The sequence below is a fragment of the Lynx canadensis genome, chromosome F1, assembly GCF_007474595.2.
Source record: "Lynx canadensis isolate LIC74 chromosome F1, mLynCan4.pri.v2, whole genome shotgun sequence".
Classification (NCBI taxonomy): domain Eukaryota; kingdom Metazoa; phylum Chordata; class Mammalia; order Carnivora; family Felidae; genus Lynx; species Lynx canadensis.
The window spans coordinates 68,257,175-68,283,845 of NC_044319.2; the positions used below are offsets into that span (position 1 = coordinate 68,257,175).

The 26,671-nt window shown below is 62.3% G+C and overlaps 2 protein-coding genes and 1 long non-coding RNA gene across 3 annotated transcripts; 2 read left to right on the plus strand and 1 right to left on the minus strand.

Annotated features, from left to right (window-relative positions):
• Positions 1 to 1,345: 1,345 nt before the first annotated feature.
• Positions 1,346 to 2,376, minus strand: LOC115504955. The gene is made up of 2 exons (XR_003965861.1): positions 2,035 to 2,376; positions 1,346 to 1,999 (listed from the first exon to the last, which is right to left on the minus strand). It is a non-coding gene; the product is annotated as an uncharacterized LOC115504955 (long non-coding RNA).
• Positions 2,377 to 6,678: 4,302 nt separating this feature from the next.
• UBE2Q1 (ubiquitin conjugating enzyme E2 Q1) lies at positions 6,679 to 15,611 on the plus strand. The gene is given in 14 exon segments (XM_030302224.1): positions 6,679 to 6,845; positions 6,847 to 7,080; positions 9,166 to 9,270; positions 9,602 to 9,706; positions 10,244 to 10,294; positions 11,701 to 11,841; positions 13,008 to 13,092; positions 13,526 to 13,586; positions 13,736 to 13,826; positions 13,933 to 13,991; positions 14,079 to 14,127; positions 14,340 to 14,435; positions 14,634 to 14,700; positions 15,137 to 15,611. Coding segments are annotated over 14 exon segments (1,269 nt in total). The 5' UTR covers positions 6,679 to 6,752; the 3' UTR covers positions 15,169 to 15,611.
• Positions 15,612 to 19,719: 4,108 nt separating this feature from the next.
• Positions 19,720 to 24,716, plus strand: LOC115504886 (basic proline-rich protein-like). Its single transcript, XM_030302084.1, has 4 exons — positions 19,720 to 19,832; positions 20,606 to 20,765; positions 21,987 to 23,592; positions 24,661 to 24,716. The coding sequence occupies exons 1-4, from the start codon at positions 19,720 to 19,722 to the stop codon at positions 24,714 to 24,716; spliced, it is 1,935 nt and encodes a 644-aa protein (XP_030157944.1).
• The last annotated feature ends 1,955 nt before the right edge of the window (positions 24,717 to 26,671 follow it).

Below are 26,671 nucleotides of genomic sequence, written 5' to 3' on the forward strand. Positions count from 1 at the left end.
CTTATTTGACACATCCTCGGTCCTGATATTGAGGAGCAAAAATAAGACAAGTACCAGAAAAAGAGTGGGTGGCCACAGGCCCTCTGATGCACGTGGGAGTGGACACATGCACACATAAACATGTAATGATCTACTAAGAATTAAAAAATCTTAGAAGGAAAGAGTGGAGAATAAAAGCCTTAAGGAAAAGTGTGCAGCCACTCCTTTTGGTGAAAGGGTCAAAGGTCGGAAAAAGACCCACCTTCAACAATTTAGATCAACATTTGCTGGGTGTCTACTGCTCTTCGAGGGTTGTGTGTGTCTTGAGACCCAGCTATGAAGGAGGTCCAGTGTGGCGGCCGCTCCAGCAGGGGCAGGGACATGGTGTTCTGGAGGCACAGAGCAGGAAGGCAACGGAGTCCGAGCACCTGCAGGAAGTGGAGAAAAAAGCCAGCACTGAAAGAGGAGAAAGCCGGTAAGCCAGGTTGCCTAACGGCTCCTCAAAGCCCTCAGCGGGAGGGACAGGGAGCCGTGCGTGCAGAGTGCAGACGTCCTCAGTACTTGCCATGTCTCTGCTGGGGGACACAAGGTGGCTGGGGAAGGCGGTGAGTCTTCGCTTATGAATATCACTCTCTGGAGCGGCTGCCTGTCTCCGTGGTGACAGACTGGCGGGTCTCCGCTTGCTCGAAGCCCTCGGTTGCTCCCTGGCGCTTTTGGACCGGTCCAGGCAGCCTGCTCGTCTTGGCCTCTGTGGTCCCCAGACTCCTCAGCTTTTGCTTCAAGTTCGTTTTGTTTCTGGGAGACAGAGGGCGCACGAGTGAGTGACGGGGGCCGGGGGAGAGGCACGGAGAATCCCTAGCAGGTTCCGTGCCATCGGCGCAGAGCCCAACACAGGGCCTGACCCCGCAACCCTGGCATCACGATCCGAGCCGAAATCGAGAGGCAGACACGCGACTGAACCACCCAGGCGCCCTGCGTTTTTATCTTCTAAGTAAGAGACGGACTGCTTCACAGCCTCGTGTGCTACCCCTGCCCAGGGCTGCGTCACTCTTCTCTGCATCACTCCGGTGCTAGCGCACATCCGATGGGAGCGGTACTTCCAGCTCGGCAGGGAGTCCTGGGCACAAGCCCCCAGTGGCCGAGGAGAGCCAGAGCGCCCTCCCCCTCGTGTCTCCCTCGCACACTCCTTCCGCGTCCACCAGAGAGCCAGGCATTCAGGGAGAGAGGACAGGTCCAGAAAGCCACGCAGGGCGATGGGCAGACATGCCGGAGTCGGCCCCGAGGCAAAACAGACCAGGCAAGGCTCCGGTGAGACACTCCCATTGCCTCTGAGGGTAAGGAACGCTTTTCTCTTAGGAGGCACTAAAACGGATGTCATTTTCCTTTATTTAGGATATTTTAAATTTAAAAGCTATTTATTTAAAAACTATTACCACAGTTATACATATTCATGAAGACCAACTGGAAAACACAAATTAGCAAAACAGTACAATAGAGGTTCATAATCCTACCTCCTAGAAAAATAATCGTTATCACTTTACATATAAATATCTAATATATCTGTATACTAAATGTATACAGTATATAATATCTATACAAATATGTACATATCTATACAATAGATATCTGTACAGATATTATAGATCTCTAAATTCATATGTATTTAGATATCAGGTACAAAATATATATAAATTATAAGTATACAGTTACATTTTCGCAACACAAACACACCCATACGATCTCACCCAGGTAAAACAAAAGAACATTACCAATATCCAGAAGCCCCCCATTATGTCCCCTGCCAGTCATTACTCCCTCCAGGATCTCCACAAGTCACATCATGGGGGGAGGAGAGTGGGGAGTGACTGTCAAAGTTCTAGAACTCGACAGAGATCATGGGCACACACCACCATGAATGTACCGAATGCTGCTGGAATGCACACGGCAAAACGGCTAGAACAGTAAATTCTAGGTTACAGGTGTTTTTCCACAATTCAAACAAATGAAAGAAAAGTAACCCCTATTTTTTTTTTTAATTTTTTTTTTTCAAGTAACCCCTATTTTGACTTCTAATAGCACACGTTGACTTTGCCTACTAAACTTTACGTAAATGGAATCGTAATCTTTTGTGCGTTCTTTTGGTTTTGGTTTTTGTGAGAATCCCGGATGCTGTGAACGCAGTTGTCACTCATTCAGCCCCGTTGCTGCCCTGTGCTCCACCATGTGACTATGCCACCACGTAGTCATTCCACTGTCACGGAATTCAGGTTGTTTCCAGTTTTGTATTATTAGAGATCAGCCCGGCACTGGGGTGGGTGGCTCCACGTGGATGGCTCAGTCGGTGAAGCATCGGATGCTTGATTCCGGCTCAGGTCATGATCTTGTGGTTCGTGGGTTCGAGCCCCGCATCGGCTCTGTGCTGACAGAGAGCAGCCTGCTTGGGATTCTCGCTCTCTGCCCCTCCCCCACTCGTGCTCACTCTCCAAATAAACTAAAAAAAAAATGCAGGCATGAGCATTCTTGTTCACGTTTTTGCTGTACAAAAATAGGCATGTCTGTTCAGGTCATAAGTAAATCACATACGTTACTTGCACTTTTTTTAAAAAGGAACACACTGGGGGCGCCTGGGTGGCGCAGTCGGTTAAGCGTCCGACTTCAGCCAGGTCACGATCTCGCGCTCCGTGAGTTCGAGCCCCGCGTCAGGCTCTGGGCTGATGGCTCAGAGCCTGGAGCCTGCTTCCGATTCTGTGTCTCCCTCTCTCTCTGCCCCTCCCCCGTTCATGCTCTGTCTCTCTCTGTCCCAAAAATAAATAAACGTTGAAAAAAAAAATTAAAAAAAAAAAAAAAGGAACACACTGTAAATCTAGACTTGTCCCCTTCCTTTTTCGTTTACTCTTTCTCAAATACCTTGTGGCAACTATTTTTAACAGCTGCACATATTCCATTGCAGGTAAATTTTTGCACATTTCTTTAACAATTTCCAAGTCACATTGCTGGATCAAAAATTTTTAAGTTTGCCGATTAATTATATATGGTAAACTGGCCTCCAGTAGGCTTGAGACTCTCAGGGTTGCCCTGGGGCCCCAGGCCAAAGCTCCAAAGGCCAACACCTCTACAGTTGCCTACGCCCCCTCCTCGTCCTCTCCCCTCTTCTCCCTTGCCTTTCTCCTCGACCTCCTTCCAGTTTGGGACCCAGTTCTTTCTGAACGTCTCCTATTCCCCCTAAGGAACTTGCCCTTCACACTCCTTCTTGGGAGTTGATCCTGTCACCCTTCAAGGCCCTTACCCTTCTTGAACCCTACCACTGTGTTCATCACACTGCATCAGCTGCTGCATCTGCCTCCGGTTTACCCGATATCTCGCATTCCTCAGGGCGGAGCGAGACATGCCCAAAAACATCGTCAAACGCATAACAGCCGCCATGGAAGGGGCCTCCCTCGGTGCCAGGACTCACTGCACCCCCCGGTGCCCCTACAGTTCCTGGCAGACACATTTGTCGAGTCTGTGACCGAATGCTATGCTTCTGGGGCTCAAAGCAGAAGCCGTGGGTTCTGCACCAAACAGGTGCGTCTGCTCACGCTGACAACACGAGCCCTTTTGGAGGAAAAACAAAAGTCTCTACAATTCGTTTTTCAAAGAGCAGCCAGAGGGATCAAAATTTTAACATTCTGGGGCACCCGGGTGGCTCAGTCGGTTAAGCGTCCGACTTCGGCTCAGGTCATGATCTCGCGGTCCGTGAGTTCGAGCCCCGCGTCGGGCTCTGTGCTGATGGCTCAGAGCCTGGAGCCTGTTTCAGATTCTGTGTCTCCCTCTCTCTGACCCTCCCCCGTTCATGCTCTGTCTCTCTCTGTCTCAAAAATAAATAAACGTTAAAAAAAATTAAAAAAAAAATTTTAACACTTTAAGTCAGATCGTGCCCCTCCTAGCTTACAGTCTTCCACGGTTTCCCGCTGCGCCGAGTAAAACCCGAGCACTTCCGGTGGCCTCCACAATGCAGTCCCTGCTTCTGACCCTGGCCTCGTTTCCTACCCTCTCTCCTCCCACTAGACTCAAGGTACGTTGATCCTTCACTCCTCAAAAACCTTAGAAGTTCTTTACCACGTGCGCCTTCCTAAGCACTTCTCACACGTCCGGTCACTAGGTCTCCCGACAGCGTCATGAGGAGCCGTCACCACCTCCGATCTCCGTGCTACAGGAACAGAAGCCGGAGCAGAGGCTAACGGACTTGCCTGGTTAAGGTCCTTCCTGATCTTAAATTAAAGCCCAAATTCCTAAACGTGGTTGTCAATATGTGCCAAGAATTGTCCGTGCCTACCTTGTATCACTCTAGACAAAGCCTTCCTTCCCCTCCTCCAACTTGCCACAGACCTACCTCAAAACCTTTGCACAGGCCACCCCTCCTGCCTGGGACAGTGCCCAGTCCTCTCCTCCCTTACACAATCCTACCCATCCTTCAGAATCGAGTGCGCCACTTGTCAGAGATGCACCTCTCCAGGCTTGTTCTTTGAGGCACTTACCAGAACTGCAATTTCACGACTGGCTGTGTAACATTCATGGGAGTGTCAGACTTCCCACCGGGCTGAATGCACCGAAAAGGTGAGGGCTGGGTCTGTCCCATTCAATGCCGCATCCCGGTGCCTCACACATCGTGGGTGCCCGGTAAATATTTATCAATCGTCTCTCGATCTAGTGAGTCAGCTAGCTTCAGATTCCACCTTTACCATATCTGTTTCCTCCAACAGAAAGTAGGCTCGAGAGCAGGGCGTTTCCTTTTATTCACTCCTGTTTCCCCAGCACCCAAACGTTCACTAAATCAATGCAGCCATCACTTCCTTCCATTCCTTAATGCCTGGGCCCTCCCCACGTCAGCACACCGGACAGGACTTCTCCCCGAGGGCGCCCCCAGCGAGAGCAGAGATGAGGAGCAGAGTACTAGAGACAGGACACACAGACCTCACCTCATTGACCGCGACTCTTATTCCCTCACTGGAGTCTGTGCAACACTGTGAGACTGTCTTGTCATCTTATTTCCTTCTAATTAAAACCCTTTTAAAAATATGGAACTCAAGGGGCACCTGGGTGGCTCCGCCGGTTAAGCTTCTGACTCTTGATCTCAGCCCGGGGCATGACCTCAAGTTCACGAGATCGAGCCCTGCGTCCAGCGCTGACGGCACGGAGCCCGCTTGGGATTCTCTCTCTCTCCGTCTTTGCCCCTCCCCTGCTGTCAGAATAAACAGTTTTAAAGTTTTTTTTTTTAATGAAAGTGAAATATGGAACTCAGGATTTTCCAAATGGCCGCATCTGTGGGTATTTTGGGGGAAGGATCGGAGTCAAGTGGTGTGACAATCTCCTGAGAAGGCGTCAGAGAAAGGCAGAGTGGGACAGGCCAAGCACTCTGCTTACTGTGTGTCCTCGGGCAGCCACGCCTCTCCCCCACTCGCAAAGCTGCTGGGGGTACTAGAAATACCTCCAAGACACCCTCAGGAAGTGGGAGTTCTTACCCCAGCCTTTTATGCTACCAGCTTGAACACACAGACAAAAAGGGAACGTGCAGCTAACCCTTCAGGCTCCCCAAAGGAAGTCACCGGCCCCAGGAAGGGCAGAACTCGTCTCGATCACCGTTAAACACCCAGAGTCAACCGCCACAGATTCGGGAAACGAGGCACCCAGCACCTGGCACCGGGGCGCACAGCCCGCTCCCAAGGACTCTCTTTCTAGTCGGGGGGGGGGGGGGGGGGGGGGGAGGAGGAAGGTGGCCAGGGGCCCAGGCGCGGGGTGGGCCCTCGGCGGAAGCCAGCCCGGGCCACCACCCCGCCCCCGCGCTGCTTGATCCTCGGCGACAGTGCCACCTAGCGAGGGCCAGGGCCACCGCGGCAGGCGGCGCCCACCACGGCTGGGCCAAGGGCCGTGGTCGGCCGGCCTCAGGCCCGCGGGCCACACCGGCGCTGCCCGGTGCCCGGCCCGCGAGGGAAGCCCACGCAGCCCCGCAGCCTCGTCTCCGCCCGCGGGGACTCACGAGGCGAAGGGTCAGGTACCGGCCGCGCGGCCTTAAGGGGCCAAGCACCGCACGGTGTCTCCCTCCGTCCTTTGGCGCAGGCCCCGTACGCACTGCCCCGCCCGGGGTCACCGCACGGACGAGGAAACTGAGGCTCACAGGGGCGGTGGCGAACCCAAGGTCACACCACCAGCTGGTGGCGGGGCGGGCACGAGCCTGCAAGCCCCGGGAGCCGCCGCATTCGCCGTGAGCCCCCAGGGGCGCGGAGGCGCGAGCCCCTCTCTCTCCCCACGCCGCCGCGGCTCGGGGACCCGGACAGGAAGCGAATCCCGCGCGAGGGGCCCCCTGGGAAGCACGCGGCGCCGGGGCACGTGACAGGGGAGCGCCGGCCGGGCCGACGCACGGGCGCGCGCACGGCGAGCGTCAGCGCGCGCGGAGGCGCCGACGGAGCCGGGCCCGAAGCCCCGGGTCACGTGTGCAGGGCAGCAGGCGAGCACCGGGGGGGCGGGCGTGCGAGAGAGGTCACGTGAGGGAGGCCGGCGTCGCGCGGTCACGTGAGGGGCGGGGCGGGCCGCCGGAGCGGAGGGGGAGGGGCGCGCGGCTTCCGGCGGCTGGGGGCCGGCGAGCGGGGGGGGCCCCGTCCCGGAGGCGGCGGCGGCGCCATCTTGGCGAAGGGGGGATCAGGAAGTGCGGACCGCGGCGGCGGCGGCGGCGGCGGAGCCCGAGCGGAGGCCGGAGGCTCCCGGCCCGCCGGCCCCGGAGCGGAGCGGAGCGGAGGATGCAGCAGCCGCAGCCGCAGGGGCAGCAGCAGCCGGGGCCGGGGCAGCAGCTGGGGGGCCAGGGGGCGGCGCCGGGGGCCGGGGGCGGCCCGGGGGGGGGGCCCGGGGCCGGGGCCCTGCCTGAGGCGGGAGCTGAAGCTGCTCGAGTCCATCTTCCACCGCGGCCACGAGCGCTTCCGCATTGCCAGCGCCTGCCTGGACGAGCTGAGCTGCGAGTTCCTGCTGGCCGGGGCCGGAGGGGCCGGGGCGGGGGCCGCGCCCGGACCGCATCTGCCCCCGCGGGGGTCGGTGCCCGGGGATCCCGTCCGCATCCACTGCAACATCACGGTGAGGACCCCTCCGCGCGCCCCTGCGCGGCCCCCTGTCAGGCACCCGGGGTCGCCCCACACCGCACGGCTCTTTGCTCTCCGAGGACCGGGCAGGCCGAGTTCCCCCCCCCCCCACCCTCGTCGGGGCCTGGCGCCTGCTCCGAGCGGGTCACACTCGCCGCCGCCGCTGGAGGTTGTGCACCCGGCGTCCGCCGCGCACCCCGACATATGGCGCCTCGACTGGCCCTTTCCACGGCCCACATCCCGTGGGCCGTGATTTGGCCCCGCGCGGCTTTACCTGGCCACCTGCGGAGGCCCCTTCCTTCTCCTGCTGTCACTTTTGGGTTCCAGGCCTGTGCCCTGAGCTCAGCCGCGGGGACCCACCTGGCCTGGAACTCCACGTTTCCGTGATACCTCCTTGTCGGCAGTGCCTTTGACTTAGGACGTTGCCACCTGTGGGATCGCTGCCCAGGCACCTCTCCCGAAGCCCCTCTTTGCTCCCTGAATTTTTACTAAGGAGCAGTTCGCAGGTCACAGACTCTTCTCTGTTTTGGTCTCCCTTTTATTCTGGTGTAACCTCGAACTCTCCTCCTTTTGCCCCAGCTGGTAGCAGACCTCCTCTCTCCTGTTCCCTCGCAAATCTCCCCTTGCCATGGGTGGGTGCCTTTCCCAGCAACGATGGTGATGATTGAGGACGGCGCCCTTGATCCTGAGCAGCTACGGTCCCTTCTGTGCCCAGTGAACACCATCGCACACGAGGCTAAGCCAGGAGACATCCTGCAGGCCTCCTGCCCCATGTGTCCTCAGACCTCCCCTGAAGGGGGGCAGCGATCACTGCTGCATGGCCTGGCACTTACCTGCTGGGACAGTAGTTAGGCAGCAGGGGGGCCAGTGCTTTACCCAGCGGGCTGTCTGCACCCTGGAGGGAGTAGTCAGGGGAAACACTGACCTGTGAATCGGGTGGTACTTGGGGGCCTGGTTTCCTATCCCTTTTCCTCCATTGAACCAGGTCAAGGTGCAGTGAGCCTCAGCCTGGGCTGGACGGTGCTCCCCCAAAGCACACGTGTCCCATTTTTTCCTGTTTCCCCCCCCCCCTTTTTCCTGCTAAAAAGTTGAGATTGGAGAACTGGGTGTGGTTGAGTCAGGTGAAGACTTGAGTATCTTTCATGATTGCTTCCTTCCAGCGTTTGAGGATTAGCGCTGTGACAGAGCTAAGACCCCAGCAGAAGCGGGTGGGGGGACCCCCCTGAGTTGATTCTGTTCCCGAAAGGCAGGAATGCCCCCTTCTCTTCTAGCTCCCCATCTAGTTGCAGAGTGCCTGCACCATCTTTGTCCCCAGAAGGAAGCTAGGCTGCGAGGCTCTCAGTCCAATTCCTTGTGGCCCCCATAAAAGAGACTTGGCAAGAACTATGCCCCCAGTTTGGGGCAGAGGGGGGAGTCTGGTCAGGGTGCACTTGGTGCCTGGTCTCAGGAAGCCTGGGAATGTCAGCAGCGTGGGCTTCCTCCCCCCAGCCTGCCTCGTGGGGCCCTGCAGCCCGCGCCTGCTCGAGAGAGAGACGGGGGAGCTGGCCCGTCAGCGGTTCTGTGGGGAGTGACCGGGTCGGAGGCGTCTTCCTGTCCTCCTTTTACTGTTGGGTTCTGGAGACTCAGCCTAGCGTGTGGCTTTCCTTCTCCAGCTGAACCGAAAGTGACCGGCAGCCTTCGTTGTTTTCACGTCGGCGTGATTGTGACAAGGGGTCCCTTCCTGAAATCACCGTGGAACTCGAGGAGCGGAGGGCTGGAGGGCTCAGTGCCGGGTGTGGGACAGGCCGCCCGCAGCGCCGTGCGTGGGAAGCCTCCCTCCCCGCCGGTGGCGCGGCGGCACTTCCCTGGCTCGCTCCTGAGAAGAGAAAGGGTGTTCAGGCTGTTTGGAAAGGGTTCTCTCGGGGACTTGCTCTGCTCTGGGATTTGTTGGGAAGCTGGTGGGATGCCGACCTGCTGAGCTGGGCTTTTGTTGGGGGCGGAGGAGCAGAGGGACCAGAAGTCTTGGGGGACGGGAGGCAGGCAAGGTCTGCTCTTCCCAGGGCTGCCCGTGCTGACCACTCTCTCTGCTCTTTTCCCTCAGGAGTCCTACCCTGCTGTGCCCCCCATCTGGTCAGTGGAGTCCGATGACCCAAACTTGGCCGCTGTCTTGGAGAGGCTGGTGGACATAAAGAAAGGGAATACTCTGGTGAGGGGCCAGGCTGCCGGGCCGAGGCTGCCCTCTCCTCTTATGAGGCCCACATCATGGAGACGCCTCGTGGAAGGAGATGTGTTTGGGAGGGGGCGGTATAGTACGTCCAATCCCTGGGGGCAGACTTGGGGGGGGGCGGGGGGAGCTTACTGAAGCCGGAGGGAGAGCCTTGCACCAAACCCGGCCTTGGTCCAGGAAACTCCCACACGCGTGGTCCGGGAGATCCAGAGAACCAGGTACCGGATCGGGGTTTAGGAGCTTGTCCGCACACGGGTCCATACCGGCGTGGGGATGAGGTGTCTGACGTCACCGCCGTCCCCCTTCCCAGCTCCTGCAGCATCTGAAGAAGATCATCTCCGACCTGTGTAAGCTGTACAACCTCCCTCAGCACCCAGATGTGGAGATGCTGGACCAGCCCCTGCCGGCCGAGCAGGTGAGCAGTCGGGGCCCCAGGCCCGGTGGATACCTGTTCGCGGAGACGTGCCTGCGGTAATTCCTCCGCACTCCCAGCCGCTCCAGACACCTGCACGGGTCGCGACTCTTGGCCCTTGTCCTTCAGGTGGGGATGTAGCTAGATGGGCACTGGTGCCCCCAGAACTTCCCCGGGGGCAGCGAGCTCCGTGTCGAGAGGAGGGGGAGTTTTTACCACTGGCGGTGGCAGTTGGTGGCCTTTGGGGACCCAGGCTGCTGGGGGAACCGACGGCTGGTGTGAGTCTAGAGACGATCGAGTCAAGGAGAGGCTCCTCGGACCGGGACGCGGGAGGTGGGTCGTGCGGCCCCTGTCCTCTTAACGTGTGCACGTGGTAGGAGAAGGACGGGCCGGTAGTGAGGTCACTCCCTGGGCTGTGGCTCCATCCTGACCGGCTGGCGGCACGAGGCAGGGACACAGCCGCCAGACCCCGGGCTCCAGGGCGGAGGTCAGAGGCCACGTGCTGAGGCTCTGATCGCTGTCTTTCCCTCCCGGCCGCAGTGCACACAGGAGGACGTGTCTTCGGAGGACGAAGACGAGGAGATGCCTGAGGTAGGGTTGCGCCCCGGGGCGGCAGTGGCGGGAAGCTCTTTGTCAGCAGCACTGAGCACCCGCTGTATACAGCGTTCCAATGTAGACCGGGGAGAGAAAGGACTGAGGACAGGTTTACTGGCCTAGAGGAGCGGCCAGTGTAGTGGGAGACAGGCCCCCCGCAAGCACCGAGGACAGCCAAGTGCTGGGGTCTTTAAGCGAAGTAGTCCACGAGGTCACTTTAGGGGCCCTTGGAGTCAGACCTGGGCTCCCATCCTGTACCCAACTGGGGAAGTGACTCCCCCAGCTGTGGTTTCCTCGTTTCCAAGGCAGCTTGTGACACCTAGTACGTATGAGTGTCGTGAGGGTGAAATGCGGCGCCGCGTCTAAAATGCCCCACGTGGTCTCTGGTGAATACTAAGTCACTTTGGTCCGTTCTCCAAAAACGTAGGCGCTTTTACAGAAAGTAACGTAATAGTTAAGAACCCGAGCTTCAGAGCCACATGGAGTTCGACTCACATCTTAGCTCCGCCGAGGGTCGTGCGGCTTTGGGCATGATGATAAACCTCAGTAGGCCTTAGCTTGCTCCTCTGTAAAACGGGAGTAACGGCGGAACAGCAGCACGGCGATTGTGGGATGTCAGCCGGGGCGTGTGGGGTCCGCGACAGCACCCGGTACGGGACAGGTGTTCGTGGATGTCCGCGGCTAGCGTCGGAATTAGGAGGTTAGTGGTAGCTGCGTTGTGCCAGGGTGAGGACGCCGCTCCGGTGACACTTCTGCTCCTGAGTAGCTCTGCTGGGACCTTAGACGCACTAAGGGCCGTCACACATCTCTCGGCCGCCAGCCTCTGCACCGCCCCACGCACAGCGAGCTCCCTGCCCACCTGGGTTGGGGTGGAGGAGGGCCCAGTCCTCTTCCTGACCTCCTCCACCTCGTTCCCCTTGGCATAGGCGCCTCCGCAGACCTGACCCGGGCCCCGTGCCCACGGGGAGGGCGGGAGACTTGTGCCCCCCGTCTTCACTACTCCTGGGAATCGTAGCGACCCGGTGAGAAGTGAGTTCTGAGGCACGGTGTCAGGCCAGCGTCATTCCAGGACTACAGAGGGGCCGCTGCTATCAAGGGAGAGTGTCAGGGACAGCTGGAGCGGGGTCGGTCTCGGGGACAAGATGGCCGAGTCCCCACTTGCCTTCCTGGGTCCTGGCGGGGTCCTGCCGCCTGAGACCGACCAGGAGATTTTCTTGGTGGGCGTGGGGCCGGGGCACTCTGGACCCGGAGCTGGCTGTGTCCATCCGTCGGCTTGCTGGAGCGACCATTGTCCTGTACCCTTTGACCCCGGCCAGGTGGGACCGGGAAGGCAGTGGCCCTTGTGCATAACCTGTGTTGGTTCTTTCCTCCCCACCCCCCCCCCCGTCCCGTGCCCCCCCCAGGACACGGAAGACCTAGACCACTATGAGATGAAAGAGGAGGAGCCGGCTGAGGGCAAGAAACCCGAAGACGACGGCATCGGAAAGGAAAACTTGGCCATACTAGAGAAGATCAAAAAGAACCAGAGGCAAGATTACCTGAACGTACGTGCCTCCCGGGGAGAGGCCGGGCCGAGGGTTTGGGGGGTCCTGGCCGGGAGGGGGGTGCGGGGAGAGGCCGGGCCGAGGGGTTGGAGGGTCCTGGCCGGGAGGGGGGTGCGGGGAGAGGCCGGGCCGAGGGGTTTGGAGGGTCCTGGCCAGGAGAGGGGTGCGGGGAGAGGCCGGGCCGAGGGGTTGGAGGGTCCTGGCCGGGAGAGGCCGGGCCGAGGGGTTAGAGGGTCCTGGCCAGAGGCCGGGCCCAGGGGTTGGAGGGTCCTGGCCAGGAGGGGGGGTGGGGAGAGGCCGGGCCGAGGGGTTGGAGGGTCCTGGCCGTTACGGGGGCCGGGAGAGGCCTCCGGGGGTTGGAGGGTCCTGGCCGGGAAGAGGCCGGCCGAGGGGTTGGAGGTCCTGGCCGGGAGAGGCTGGGCCGAGGGTTGGAGGGTCCTGGCCAGGAGGGGGGGTGGGGAGAGGCCGGGCCGAGGGTTGGAGGGTCCTGGCCAGGAGGCCGGGCCGAGGGGTTGGAGGGTCCTGGCCAGGAGGGGGTGGGGAGAGGCCGGGCCGAGGGGTTGGGGGTCCTGGCCAGGACGGGGGTGGGGAGGAGGCCGGGCCGAGGGTTAGAGGGTCCTGGCCAGGAGAGGCCGGGCCGAGGGGTTGGAGGGTCCTGGCCAGGAGGGGGGGTGGGGAGAGGCCGGGCCGAGGGGTTGGAGGGTCCTGGCCGGGACGGGGGGCCGGGAGAGGCCGGGCCGAGGGGTTGGAGGGTCCTGGCCGGGAGGGGGGGGGGAGAGGCCTGGCCAGGTAGAGGGTGGCCAGGAGAGGCCGGGCGAGGGGTTGGAGGGTCCTGGCCAGGAGGGGGGGTGGGGAGAGGCCGGGCCGAGGGGTTAGAGGGTCCTGGCCAGGAGAGGCCGGGCCGAGGGGTTGGAGGGTCCTGGCCGGGACGGGGGGCCGGGAGAGGCCGGGCCGAGGGGTTGGAGGGTCCTGGCCGGGACGGGGGCCGGGAGAGGAGGGCCGAGGGGTTGGAGGGTCCTGGCCGGGAGGGGGGCGGCTGTGGGGCATCCGTGTCGGGAGCAGGCCCCTTCTCCGGGTGGGCTGATCCAGGGCGCCTGCCGGGCCGCCCCCCTGTCGCGCGCGCCCCCCACTCAGGAGCGCGGGTGTTTGTGTCCTCTTCCTCGCAGGGGGCGGTGTCTGGCTCGGTGCAGGCCACTGACCGGCTGATGAAGGAGCTCAGGGATATCTACCGGTCACAGAGTTTCAAAGGCGGTGAGTGCGGGGCGCCGGGGGGCATCTGAGTCTTGATTTCGGCTCGGGTCACCACCTCATGGTTCGTGGGTTTGAGCCCCACGTTGGGCTCTGCACGGACAGTGTGGAGCCTGCTTGGGATTCTCTCTCTCTCTCTCTCTCTCTCTCTCTCTCTCTCTCTCTCTGCTCTTCTCCGACTCGTGCACGGGTACTTACTCTTTCTCGCTCTCAAAATAAATAAACTTAAAAAGAAAAGTCCTGGGATATGTGGACATTTACGAACTTTTGAGTCCCAGGAATGCAGCTTCTCAAGCCATTGGCTTAGACTGGGTGTTTGTGCATCGGGGTGAACCTGGAGTCTTTGATCTGTGTTCTGTCGGCCCGGGAGGGGGGTCTGCATCGGGGACCGTCCCCCACCCATCCTAACCGCACCTGTCGTCTTCCCTCCTTCCAGGAAACTATGCAGTTGAACTCGTGAATGACAGTCTGTACGATTGGAACGTCAAACTCCTCAAGTGCGTGGGGGTTGGGCAGCCAGTGGGGGGGCGGGGGGGGAGGCGTGGGCATCTCTGGGGTGCGGAGGGGCTCATCCCCGAGCTGCCAGCGGTTGGCCGGGAGAGCGGGAGCCGGGACCAGGGGTCTGAGCCCGGGCTCGTTGCCTCAGAGTCGACCAGGACAGCGCTTTGCACAACGATCTCCAGATCCTCAAAGAGAAAGAAGGAGCCGACTTCATTCTACTTAACTTTTCTTTCAAAGTAAGGCTTCTGTTTGTGCGGCTCCCCCCGAGCCAGGCTCCTTCCCTGCCCCGCAGAGGGCGGTCCTGCAGGCACTGGCTCCTCTGATTTCTCTCTTTCCTCTCAGGACAACTTCCCCTTTGACCCGCCATTTGTCAGGGTCGTGTCCCCGGTCCTCTCCGGAGGGTGAGTGGCTGCTCGGCAGGGGCGGGGGGTGGGGAAGGGGTGCGGAGCTCTTGAGGGGCAAGCCGCCGACTCACCTCCCTCCTGCAGGTACGTTCTGGGCGGAGGCGCCATCTGCATGGAACTTCTCACCAAGCAGGTGAGCCTGCGTCCCGCGGTGGCCCAGGAGGGGCTGCGCTGACCGCAGCGCACGCTTGACGCTCGGGTGACAGGCAGGGCTTGCGCCCGCGACCCACACGGACAGCCGAGGGCTGGCCCCGGGGTGCCCCGCCGGTGGAGGGGGGCGGTGTCAGGCGTCGGGGCCCTTCGGACACCCTCCTGACCCGCGCGCTCCGGCGCCCCCGTCCCCAGGGCTGGAGCAGCGCCTACTCCATAGAGTCTGTGATCATGCAGATCAGTGCCACGCTGGTGAAGGGGAAGGCGCGAGTGCAGTTCGGAGCCAACAAGGTAAGCGGCCCGGCCCCGGCCGCTCGCGCCCAGGGCCGAGGGCAGGAGGCCTCCGGCTGGCCGGCGGGGAGGGCGGTGGGGCCGTGGTCCCCAGGCAGAGGGTCCTGGGGCGGGAGCCGGGGTCTCTGGGGGGCAGCTGTGGAAGGTGGCGGCCGTCGGGCCGCGGCCGGCCGCGCTGACGGTGGCGTCCTGTCCCAGTCCCAGTACAGCCTGACGAGAGCACAGCAGTCCTACAAGTCCCTGGTGCAGATCCACGAGAAGAACGGTGAGGCCCGGGCCCGGGGGTCGCACTTCCCGCCACAGCAGGGACCCCTTCCTTGGGTTTCTAAGCCTTTACCGCCCATCACACGGCGCCTGCCCCCGTCCCGCTGTTCCCCCCATTCCCCCCATTCTCCCCCGCCCCCGTTCTCCGGAGAAGGGCCCGAGGGGGTAGCGTCCACACCCCTGTCCCGGAGAAGCACCGCCCGCCCAGCGCACGGGTGCAGGCCCTCCTGACCACCCTTCCAGAATGCTCATCTCACTGGGTCATCTCAGGCCGGGCGCCTCGTTCTCCCCGTCTTCGTGGCCTCCAGTGGGCAGTTTCCCAGCTCCCCGACACCACCTGCGTCCCGATGACCCCGGAGGTGCCCTCCCTCGGTATTGGGGCCAGGAGGGGGGGCTGGGGCCTCCACCCGGTGACTGTCCCCTCACTTTCTCTGCAGGCTGGTACACACCCCCGAAGGAAGATGGCTAAGCCCGGGGAGCCGCCCTCCTCCTCCCCAGGCGCCACTGGACCAATTACCTTTGAATGCTGTGTTCGGATCTCACGCCGCCTCCGTGGTCCCTCCCTCACTTTTCCCGGACGTGACATAGCTCTGCCTCTCGCGGGACAATGACGGCTATTGTAGGCGCTAAGGGAAAACAGAACTGTCAAGTACTCAAGACTGACTTACAGACCAACCAACCACCTGGCTGGAACCCCTGCTAGCAGGCACTCTTATAAAAGAAACTTTCGAGCCTCCTTATATTGCTGGAAACTCAGCTGTGCTCCAGACTAGAGCCTCCTTACCTATGCTATGGATTTTTAATTTATTTTCTCTTATTTCATGTACACTGCTTTTTTTGGTTACAGTGTATGATGGATGTGTATGAAAAAAATGTATCTTTGGGAAAACAATTACAGTTTGTTAATTTGAAGATGCTGGTCTTGACTCTTTTTCTTCCTGCCTCCTGCCCCCCCCCCGCCTCTCCCCCCATGCCTCCCCGGCAGTGGGGGGGAGGGGCAGGGCCCAGCCGGCTAGGGGAGAGGCTGGAGCACTGGGCTCGCCCCCAGGTCTCTCTCCGTGGCCACCAGCATTTGCCACCCTCCCCCCCCCCCCCCCCGGTGAAACGCAAAGCCCAGCATATCTGCTAAACCACAGTGGAGCCAGCCGCAATGATGACCTTGATTCTTAGGACTTTTCTTCCCTAGTCGCAGATGTTTCCAAATTTCTAAGAAAAAGATAGATTTTAGAGGCCGCTTCAGAGAATTGCTTCTACATGAATCGAGGGGGTGGGGGACGAGGCCCTCCCTGGGGAAGGTGGCTTCGACTAGCTCCCAGTGGCTGCGGATGCCCCCTCACTCCGGCCTCCCACCTCATCTGGGCTCAGCCCGGAAGCACGTCGTCTGGCCCGGAGAGTCCGGGTTCTCTGAAGCCGCTCGCCTAACGGGTCCTGCTGGAAGGGTTAGCTTCGGGGGCTCGCTCTGTACCCGGGTTCCCACCCGGGCTCTGGACACTGCTGGTCCGGGGCGTGGGGTGGGGGGGAGGCCTGCCTCTGGCCCCGCTCACGCACACTCGCCTCGGAGCTGCGGCGGCCTCTGCGGACCCCTCGGCCTGCAGACTGGGTGCCGGGCCAGGCGAGGCTAGCGCAGCCGCTAGTGTCAGGAAGCCCGGACCCAGGACGCCACCTGCGAACCTGCAGCCTGCCAGCACCCCGCCCTGTCGCGTGGGGGACCCGGCCGGTCTCCGTTTCCTCGCACGGATTTGAAGTCCCGCCGCGGCTGGACAGCTGCCCACTCCGCCCGGGGCTGCGCTGACTGCCCACGCCCACCTGATCTGGGTGCTGACAGACGCGGAGGGGCCCCCCGGGGTGGGAGGGGGGCGGGGAGAGACCCGCCAGAGAGCGGGGGAACTTACACCAGCCCTGAGCGGGGTGTAGACTGTGTTTTCAGTAACGTGTGCTGTGAGCTGTCCTCTGTATAATGAATTTTGTAATGTATTTTTCTCACCTACCAAAGGATGAAACAAAATTATTTAAATAGTTTGGGTCTAATAAAACTAATTACTTTTTTATTTGTAAATATTTATTTAATGTCTGCACCCAACCTGGGGCTGGAAGTCACAACCCTAGGATCAAGAGTCACGTGCTCCACCAGCCACGGGCCCCACTAATACAATTATTTATCTTTTTTAAGTCTGTTTATTTTAGGAGAAAGAGTGTAAGCACAAGCAGGGAGGGGCAGACAGAGAATCCCAAGCAGGCTCCGTGCGGTCAACAAAAAATCGACACGGGGCCCAAACCCACAAACCGTGACCTTGTGACCTGGGCAGAAATCAAGAGCCAGATGCTTAACGGACTGAGCCACCCAGGCGCCTCACTAATGAAATTACTTGAACAGCGCAGGGGCGCCTAGGTAGCTCAGTCGGTTGAGCGTCCGACTCTTGATCTCAGCTCAGGTCTGGACCTCAGGGTCATGAGTTCAAGCCCTGCACCGAGCTCCACGCTGGGCATGGAACCTGCTTAAGATCTTTTAAAAATAAAAATAAAGGAACAGAGGGGTCCATGTTCCCTGACATGAGGGGGAGCGCCAGCTCTGGTGAGCGGAGACCAACTCGAAGGGAGCCCTCCACCTTTCCGCTCAAACTCCACTCCCCCTTCCTGACCTTGGGTCGAGGGCTGTCTTGAAGCTGCAAAGCACAGAAGAGAAACGAGGCTGTACCGTCCTGAGCATGGAACGCCCAGGGCTCTTCTCTGCACCAGGACCAACGAGCTGCTCAGGACGGCGGGGTTCCGGGGGGCCACGGGGGGCAGGCACACCACAGCGGCCCTGGTCTCACAGGGCAGGGCCGGGGACGGTGGCCACACAGAAGGATCAACACCCAGATTCACGAAACATGCCGGCATTTATTCGAGGTGACCGCTCGGCGCTTAAGTGCTCCCCAACCCCACCCGGGAAGGCCAGGAAGACCCGACGCCGGGCCCCTCCGTTCCTCAGAACCACAGGGCAACAACGCCCGTCCTGTCATGCTCCGGGTGCACAGAGGAGGCGTGGGGAGGGTCCGCCGGCCGCCTCAGGCTTCAACCTCACGGAGGCTCCAGACACAGGACACACGGAGACGTCTGCCTCTTCTGAGGGGTGAGCTGGGGGCCAGGCCACGTGCGAGTGGCAGCAGCTGTGGGTGCCGGGGCCTCTTCGTCCCAAGGTCTCGAGAGTGCGACGCGTCTGAGGACGGGGCAGGCAGACTGGGACGGGGAGGGCGCACGGTGGCCGTGTCATTTAAACTCTCCGAACATCAGGATGCCCGACTGGAAGAGAGAGAGTCGGTCTTCGTGGAGAGGAAGGACCGCCCGGCCCGTCCACCCAACCCCTGGAGAAGTTCAGTTTGTTTCTTTAGGGGAAATGCCAGGTGACGGTGCGGCACGGGAGGGCGCACAGACAGACACGGGGCAGGTACCTCCAAGTTCAAAACACCAGTGACGGATCGCCTGGTCCAAACTCAAAATGCCTGCAGAACACAACAAGGGCACCTTGGTGGCACCAGGTCGGGTCACGGAGAAGGAAGGGGAGGCTGCGGTGGCTGCGAGGACATTGGGTGGGGGGGCTCCTGCTACAGGGCCCGGAGAAGATTGCTGGGGGCGGGGGGGACCATAAAGAAAGAGCATGTAAAAGTAGGTCTATTATCGTCGCTAAAATTATTGCTGGGATCTGGGATTTTACACCGTCCGGTGGGAAATCCTGGGGACAGAAGGCCGTGTTTGTTCAACTCTGCTCTCGGGGTTCTGGCACCAGGGTGGACGCTGGAAGGCAGGGAAGCCTTCACCAAGCGGGGCGGGCGAGCGAGGGCGCTTGCCAGAAACCCACCCTCTGGGAGCCCTTCCCCCACTCAGAGCCCGCCCACCCGCGCCCAACCCCGGGCCTCCTGTGTGTGTGAACTGGCCTCACGGAGGGGACCTCGGGTCTGTCCCCAGCTGTGCTGTTTCGTTTTTACGAAAGTGAGGAAGTTCCTTTCACCTTTCTGAGCCTTATTCTCCTCATCCTTAAAGGGGGACGTCGTACACCTGCCGTCCTGGGCCTGTGACTCCCCAGCCTGGGCAGCAGGGGCCCTGTGCATGCAGTGACCCGAGACGACCTCTGGGTGGAGCCCACGCCCCGGGGGCGCAGGCGTCCGAGGCCCCCCCCTGGCCGCTGCTCTTGGGGGAGCGCCTCTCCATCCTCCTTCCCATCCTTCTTCACCACAGCTTCCCCTCCTGAACCGCCCCCCCCCCCCAGCACTCTCTCCCCCCGTTCACACTTCCATCTAACCCGACCCCGACCCCGACCTCGACAGAAACACAAAGGCCGAGAAGAGGCGTCTCCATCCTGTGGAAACCGAGGCCCGACAGGTGTCTGGCCCTAAAGAAACCACGTGTCAGGAGACCCCGTGTCCGGTGCTCACCTATCGTGGCTTTCAGATTCTACTTTTCCTCTGAACAGAACCCTTTCCCAGGGAAATCAACACACATGAACCAGACAAAAGCTGAGCAGCTCTGGCAAAAGTTGGCGGGGGGGGGCCCTGTGCCCACAAGCAGGCCCTGCGGTCCCTCTCAGGCACCCAGCAAATACGCCAGGGGCAGATCCGGAAATTGGGGTGAGATCACAGAAGACACCCCGAAAGGCACCCAGAGGCCCCGGCCCCCCTCAGCTGCCCCCTGGTCACCCCTCTGGTCGTCCCGCACCCCCCCCCTCAGCTGCCCCCTGGTCTCCTGGTCACCCCCCAGCTCCCCTCAGCTGCCCCCTGGCCGCCCCTCAGCTGCGCCCTGGTCTCACCCCTGGTCGCCCCCGGCCGCCCCTCGGATGTCCCCTGGTTGCCCCCTGGCCGCCCTCCGGCCGCCCCCTCCCCGGCCGTCCTGCTGAGGCCCCTTGCATCTCAGGAGGGTGGAGGGCGGCTCACCTTTGTCCAGCATGAATGGCTGAGTCAGAGGGGGGATGGCCCTGAAGTTGTCACTGTCCAGGCCGCACAGGGACCGCATGGGGAGGGTGGCCGACCGGCCGAGGTCGACGAACATGACCACAGCCCAGGCACCCGCCCCGTCCAGCACCCAGCACCTGGCCGAGGGAGGGACGGGCGAAGGGACAGTGTTCAGCCACCACGGCGGCCCTCGACAGGGCGGCTGGAGGTCAGGGCCAGGAGCACCTTCCCCAGCCGCGAAGCGTGTCAGCAGAGGGACCTCGAGAGGACGCGGCAGTGGAGAAGCCAGAGTCCAGGGAGGAGGAAGGAGCCCCAGGGCGCTCGCCCGACCCTGCCTGGCTCACACCTGTCCCGGGCCGCCCTGAGCCCCCGAGGTGGCACTGGGCCGCACGGCGGAGTCAGGCAGGCAGGGCCAGCGCGTGGAACAGCGTCTGCGTGTTCAGGCGCCGGACCCGCAGGCCGCACGAGGGATACACGCGTGTGTGGACGCCACCCCTCCGCCAGCACGGCTCGTCTGCCCTGCGCGACCTCCCCGGGGAGGCCCCGCAGCCCGAGGGGGCGGCCAGCAAGCCCAGCCGTAGAGGGTCCGAGGGACGATACGGGTCACCAGCAGCCCCCCCTCCCCTCCCCTCCGACGTGGCGATGGCGGCCGGCCAGCCCCGGTCCCAGAAGCATCCCCTCGGCAGCAGGGCGAGGAAGGAAGGAGCCTCTGGGGCAAGAGCCGGAGCAAAGGGCGGGGGGGTGGGGTCTCCGCCAGCAGGAGCCCCCCCCCCCCCCCCCCGCACGGCACGACAGACAAGTGCCCGACGCCGAGCAAGACAGCGCCGTGCTGGGGGCACGCCAGGCCGGGCGACGGAGAGGGCCACGGCGACTCCCCGTGACCCAGGACACAGTCCTCGCCCCCAGGCACTGCCCCCCGTGTTCAGGCGCACCCCAAACCTCCCGCCACTCCGCCTAACCCGCCAACCGGTCATCCCGCAGCGTTTCCGGTCACACTCTGGCGTCCCCGCCCGGGGACCCACACCCACCACGCCGGCCACAGGCCGCCACCGCACAGAGCGGGGGACGGCCTCAGAGCCCGGATCTGCTGGCAGAGTTCCTGAAAACGGCCCCCACCCCTGCCCCACCTGCCAGGGGCCAAGTGACGTCTAGTCACATTTCCCTGGGGGTGGCGCCGCATCTCGGCGTACCTCGTCTCCACGGGAGCCGCGTACAAGGCTGCCCCCCAGGTCTCGGTCGCACAGGGGTCACGAGGAGCCTTACGAGTGAGCTGGGTACAAGCTGGAAAGCAGACGGTGGAGTCCTGCAGGCCCCGGGACCATCGCTCGACCACCGCACCCCTGCCCCCCTCAGACGCCGGCCCTGCCCTCGGAGGCGGAATGACGTGGGGGGTGAAAGTACTCTTTCCACACCTCAGCCTCCGGACCCTCAGCCGCGTGCGTCCCTCTGTGGATGGGTCTCCGCAACCCAGAAAGCACCCAAGGGGAACAGGAAGGGATTCCTCCTACACTGGCACAAGCTGGGGGGGCTGCTGGGGTGGGGAGGTCGGGAGCTGCAAAGACATATCCTGGGCACAGAGGGCAGCTGGGATCTCCCGGGAGGTCCTGGCCAGTCCTCGAGCAGAAGCTTTGTCCAAAACCTACAAAGAGAAAACGTACTGCTCAGTGTTTGTTTCCCTCCGGGCAGACCTGGAGACAGAAGGCATCGATGGCATCCGACTTTGGGGCTCCCCCACATTCGTGCATGCTAGGACCCTGAGCCGACCCAAGGAAGGACATCCAGACACAGGGAGGTGGGGAGGGCAGCGGCCGGCAGGGCTCCACCAGGGTCACAGGATCCGGGACGGCGGAGGGAGAGGGTCACGCTGGAGGCCAGCTGGTGCAGAGAGAGGCCGGGCGCCCCTCCTCTCACCGCAGCCCTGCGCCCCCCAAGCCGCACTGGCGTCTCCGGCCCCGGGCGAGCCCACGAGCTGACCGCTGCCAGAGAACGCAAACGGCCACCGTCCCTAACGGCCACAATGCCACAATCCCAGCAGACGTTTACTTCCTACTCTCCAGACGGACACCCCTCACCCACTCCCCTGTCCTCAAACTCACAACACGCCCCACTCGACCTCTGATGCAGCAAATACACCTCAGACCCCGCGTCCGGGTGTCCGACCCGAGTCACCGTCGGGGACTCTGCTCGGACGTGGAGGTGACGGCCACACGGGCGACGCTCAGCCTGTCAATGTCAGGAAATGTGTCACCACCCACCTACTGGCCCAGGCCAGACTCCCCTCTCTCCCCAGCTGCGGAAGTCAAATCCATCCACAAGCCAAGCCAGCAATTGCTCCAGCCCCCCTCTGCCCGCCCTGCCCCAGGACCCCAGCAGCGGCGCCCATCGCGGCGGCCCCCCCTCCCCCCCCCAGGACCCCAGCAGGCGTCGGGCCCATCGCGGCGGCCCGCCCTGCTCCCCTCCCCCAGACCCCGCAGCAGCGGCGCCCATCCGCGGCGGCCGCCCCTCTCCCCCCCAGGACCCCGATCAGCGGCCGCCCATCTGCTGGCGGCCGCCCCTCTCCCCCCCGTACCCCAGCAGCGCGCCCATCGCGGCGGCCGCCCCTCTCCCCCCAGGACCCCAGCAGCGGCGCCCATTCGCTGGCGTCCTAGGCCCCTCTCCCCCCCAGGACCCCAGCAGCGGCGCCCATCGCGGCGGCCGCCCCTCTCCCCCCAGACCCCAGTCAGCGGCGCCCTCGCGGCGGCCTGCACCCTCTCCCCCCAGGGAAACCCCCAAGCAGGGCGTCCCATACGCGGCGGCCGCCCCTCTCCCCCCCAGGACCCCAGGCAGCGGCGCCCATGACGCGGGCCGGGGGCCCCCCGCCCCTCTCCCCCCAGGACCCAGCAGCGGCGCCCATCGCGCGGCCCCCCCTTCCCCCAGGACCCAGCAGCTGCGGCCCATTCGCGGCGGTGCCCCCCCTCTCACCCCCAGGACCCCAGCAGCGGCGCCCACGGCGGCGGCCCCCCCCCCCCCCCCCCAGGACCCCAGCAGCGGCGCCCATCGCGGCGGCCCCCCCTCTCCCCCCCAGGACCCCAGCAGCGGCGCCCATCGCGGCGGCCCCCCCTCTCCCCCCCAGGACCCCAGCAGCGGCGCCCATCGCGGCGGCCCCCCCCCCCCCCCCCAGGACCCCAGCAGCGGCGCCCATCGCGGCGGCCGCCCCTCTCCCCCCCCCGGACCCCAGCAGCGGCGCCCATCGCGGCGGCCCCCCCTCTCCCCCCCCGGACCCCAGCAGCGGCGCCCATCGCGGCGGCCCCCCCTCTCCCCCCCAGGACCCCAGCAGCGGCGCCCATCGCGGCGGCCGCCCCTCTCCCCCCCAGGACCCCAGCAGCGGCGCCCATCGCGGCGGCCCCCCCCTCCCCCCCCCAGGACCCCAGCAGCGGCGCCCATCGCGGCGGCCCCCCCTCCCCCCAGGACCCCAGCAGCGGCGCCCATCGCGGCGGCCCCCCCCTCCCCCCAGGACCCCAGCAGCGGCGCCCATCGCGGCGGCCCCCCCTCTCCCCCCCAGGACCCCAGCAGCGGCGCCCATCGCGGCGGCCCCCCCTCACCCCCCCAGGACCCAGCAGCGGCGCCATCGCGGCGGCCCCCCTCTCCCCCCCAGGACCCCAGCAGCGGCGCCCATCGCGGCGGCCCCCCCTCTCCCCCCCAGGACCCCAGCAGCGGCGCCCATCGCGGCGGCCCCCCCTCTCCCCCCCAGGACCCCAGCAGCGGCGCCCATCGCGGCGGCCCCCCCTCTCCCCCCAGGACCCCAGCAGCGGCGCCCATCGCGGCGGCCCCCCCCTCCCCCCCCAGGACCCCAGCAGCGGCGCCCATCGCGGCGGCCGCCCCGCAGACTACTCGGCCCCTCACACACGGAGCTCAGATCCCATTACTCCGGATCAAAACCTTCCAACAACGGCCCGCTGTGCTCACAAATAAAACCCAGAGTCTCCACTGTGACTCAGGAGGCCATGATCTGACCCTCCTTCCCACACACCTCCCCTGTGCCCGCTCTCCCCTCACCCCTGCCAAGTCACACTCTGCAGCATCTGCACATGCTCCCTCTGTCTGGAATGTTCTGGAATGTTCTTCCCCTGGTCTTCACACGCTTGGCTCTGACCTGTCATCTAGACCTCGGCAAAGGTGCCTCCCTCAGCGTCATCTAAAGAAGTGACCCCCCCCTTCATCACAGCGCCTCACTTTATTTCTGTCTGGCATTTTCCTACTTATTTACTGGTTGACTGTCGGTCCCTTCCCGCAAGCCCACAAGCATGGCGAGAACCTGGGTCATATTTGAGGTGGCCCCGCAGCCGAGAACATGGTCTGCTCGGCACACACACAGACGGAAGGGTCGGAAGGGACGGAAGGGACCTGGGGCCGGGTTCCCTCTTGCGCAGCGTGAAGCTCACCGATGTGAGGGTTTAGCGGGCTGGCATCGTCTCAGTCCCGGCCCCAGAGCGGACGGGCCCGTGCCGGCAGGCTGGGTACCAGTGCAGGATGGGGGCCTCGGCAAGTTGCACCTGCTGCTGTAACACAACAGCTTCCCACGGCAAAGCAGCTGGAACGAGGCCCGCAGAGCCTGCGCTCCACGAGACCAACCGCTGACGCGGAGCAGCGAGACCAGACCGATCCTGGCCCGGAGCCCCCAGCCAAGCCCGGGAGGCGCCTTCTTAGAATCTCCTCAGCTCCCAAGAGCCAATTACCGGCAGTGACTCCAAGCTGAGAATCGTCAACATAGAAACATGTGAAGCCGTTCTTGGCCTAATTATTATTCCCCAACAATTTAAGAGAGAAATACAACAATCCCATTTTGACAGGTGGTGAAATTACACTTCAGGAGAAAATCCACAATTATCATCCGGCCGCCAGACCAGGCACGTCACCCCAACAACCCTCAACGCCTCGGGGTGTATTCCTGAGACAGAAGGGGCCCACTTCAATTCACCACAAGCACAGTGACCCTCATGCCCAGACCCCTCGACAGCCGCCAACAGTCTTCCCTTTGTTCTGGGCGTTTCCACCAGCTGCTCGAGTGCCCTGGGAGCTGTCGCCTGCCCCCGACTTAAGCCGGCGAGTCTGAGCCGTGGGACAGAAGATGCAGGACACAAAGGTCAGCGACCACAGCTCTGGGGTGGAGGGGCGTCCAACCCGTCTCCGGACACACCCCAGGGAGAAGCGCTCACACCGGCACGTGCAGGGGTGCGGCCTCACATAACCCTCCGAACAGCAGAGGCCTCTCTGCGGCCTCCACGTCCCCACAGGGCCACACACTGGGCCAGTGCTGGTCACTCTGTGCCGTCTCTTCCTGGGGACCCTGTTTGTATCCGGGGAGCTGATGGGCACATCCTGGTGGCAATTCACACCTACGGCGGTGACCCCCAAGCCCCGTCACCCACGCACCACCCCTCGCATGTCTGCTGTGAGCAGGTACATAGCAACAGAGATAAAAGACCCCAGACCTTGCTTGCTCTCGGGGACCCCACACGAGGCACCCCGCAAACGCGGATGAGGCGTGCGCTCGGCCATGAAGCCCACAGTTCAGTAGGTACAGTAAGTACACAGGGGGTATTATGTCCACTGAGCGTAGGGCAAGGAGGGGGACAAAGAGCGCCCCGAGGGACAGGGGTCACAGTCCTGAGTGAAGTGAGAGAGCAAACCCCGCAGACATGGGGCCAGAGCTGGGGACGCGCTCGGCACGTCAGGACCAGCGCTGGACCTCCTGAGACGGGTCTTCCTGCCTGGACTCGGGCCCCGACTCGAACCCACGGGGCCGCCTTGAATCTGGGGGGATGTGCGAAGATGGTGGCACGTCCAGAGGGCAGAAAGTCCCGGAACCACCCGGGGGGATCTCAGGCGCATTCTGAGAGAGACGCCAGCCACGAAGCGTGCACACAGCAGGACCCCATGCACACGAAACCCTACGACAGATGAACCTCACCGAAAGTGACAGGAAGCAGGCGAGTGGTGGCCTGGGGCCACAAAGGGGGACAGGAGAGCCTTCTGCAGACCCAGAATGTTCCATATGCACCACCGTCGACCCAACTAACAGTACACCTGAAACGGGTTCATTTGATTCCGTGTAAATAATGCTTCAATTAACGCATCTATGTACTTTGTGTACTTAATGCTCCAATAAGGTTGTTTTATGTGAATTGATTAAACCTGGTCGTCTTGCTTTCGCCAGCCCTCCAGCGCTCCCATCGCCGTGTGACTATGAATCAAGTTATGTGCTATGAAAAGAAAAAAGTTTCAAGATTTTTAGGAGTTATGTTATGATTACTTTTGTTCTCACACAACCTTCTCCAGGAATTAACTGTTACTTTTTTCTTTCTCCATTCACTTGAGTTTGCCTAAATCCCTGGCTAAGGTCTCCCACACCCCCGACTCACAGCCTCTCTCCACCGTGGTCTCCATTTTTCTTCATAGGCCATCACCCTGGAGTCTCACTCCTGCTCCGTCTGGGACTGGCTGTTGCACGGACATTCCCCAGCGGTGGGAGGTCTCTGGTCCATTCTACTGGAGCACATCCCTCCATAGTTTTTTGTTTTTTGAGGTGGAGGAAGGGTGAGAGAGAGAGAATCCCAAGTAGGCTCTGCACGGTCAGCACAGAGCCCAGAGCAGGGCTCGAACTCACAAACCACAAGATCATAACCTGAGCCGAACTCAGGAGTCGAATGCTGAGTCACCCAGGCACCCCGCCCCACTTTATGGCTCTTTGAGAACACGGGCGTGGGCCATACATCTTTTGAGACCCTACCTATCAGAACAAGTCCCGATTTTACCTTCACTCTAGAGTAATTTAAGAATAGATTTGGGGGGCGCCTGGGTGGCTCAGTCGGTTGAGCGTCCGACTTTGGCTCATGTCATGATCCCGCAGTCTGTGGGTTCGAGCCCCGCGTCAAGCTCTGTGCTGACAGCTCAGAGCCTGGAGCCTGCTTCGGATTCTGTGTCTCCCTCTCTCTCTGCCCCTCCCCTGCTCAGGCTCTGTCTCTCTCTCTGTCAAAAATAAATAAACATTAACAAAAATTTAAAAAA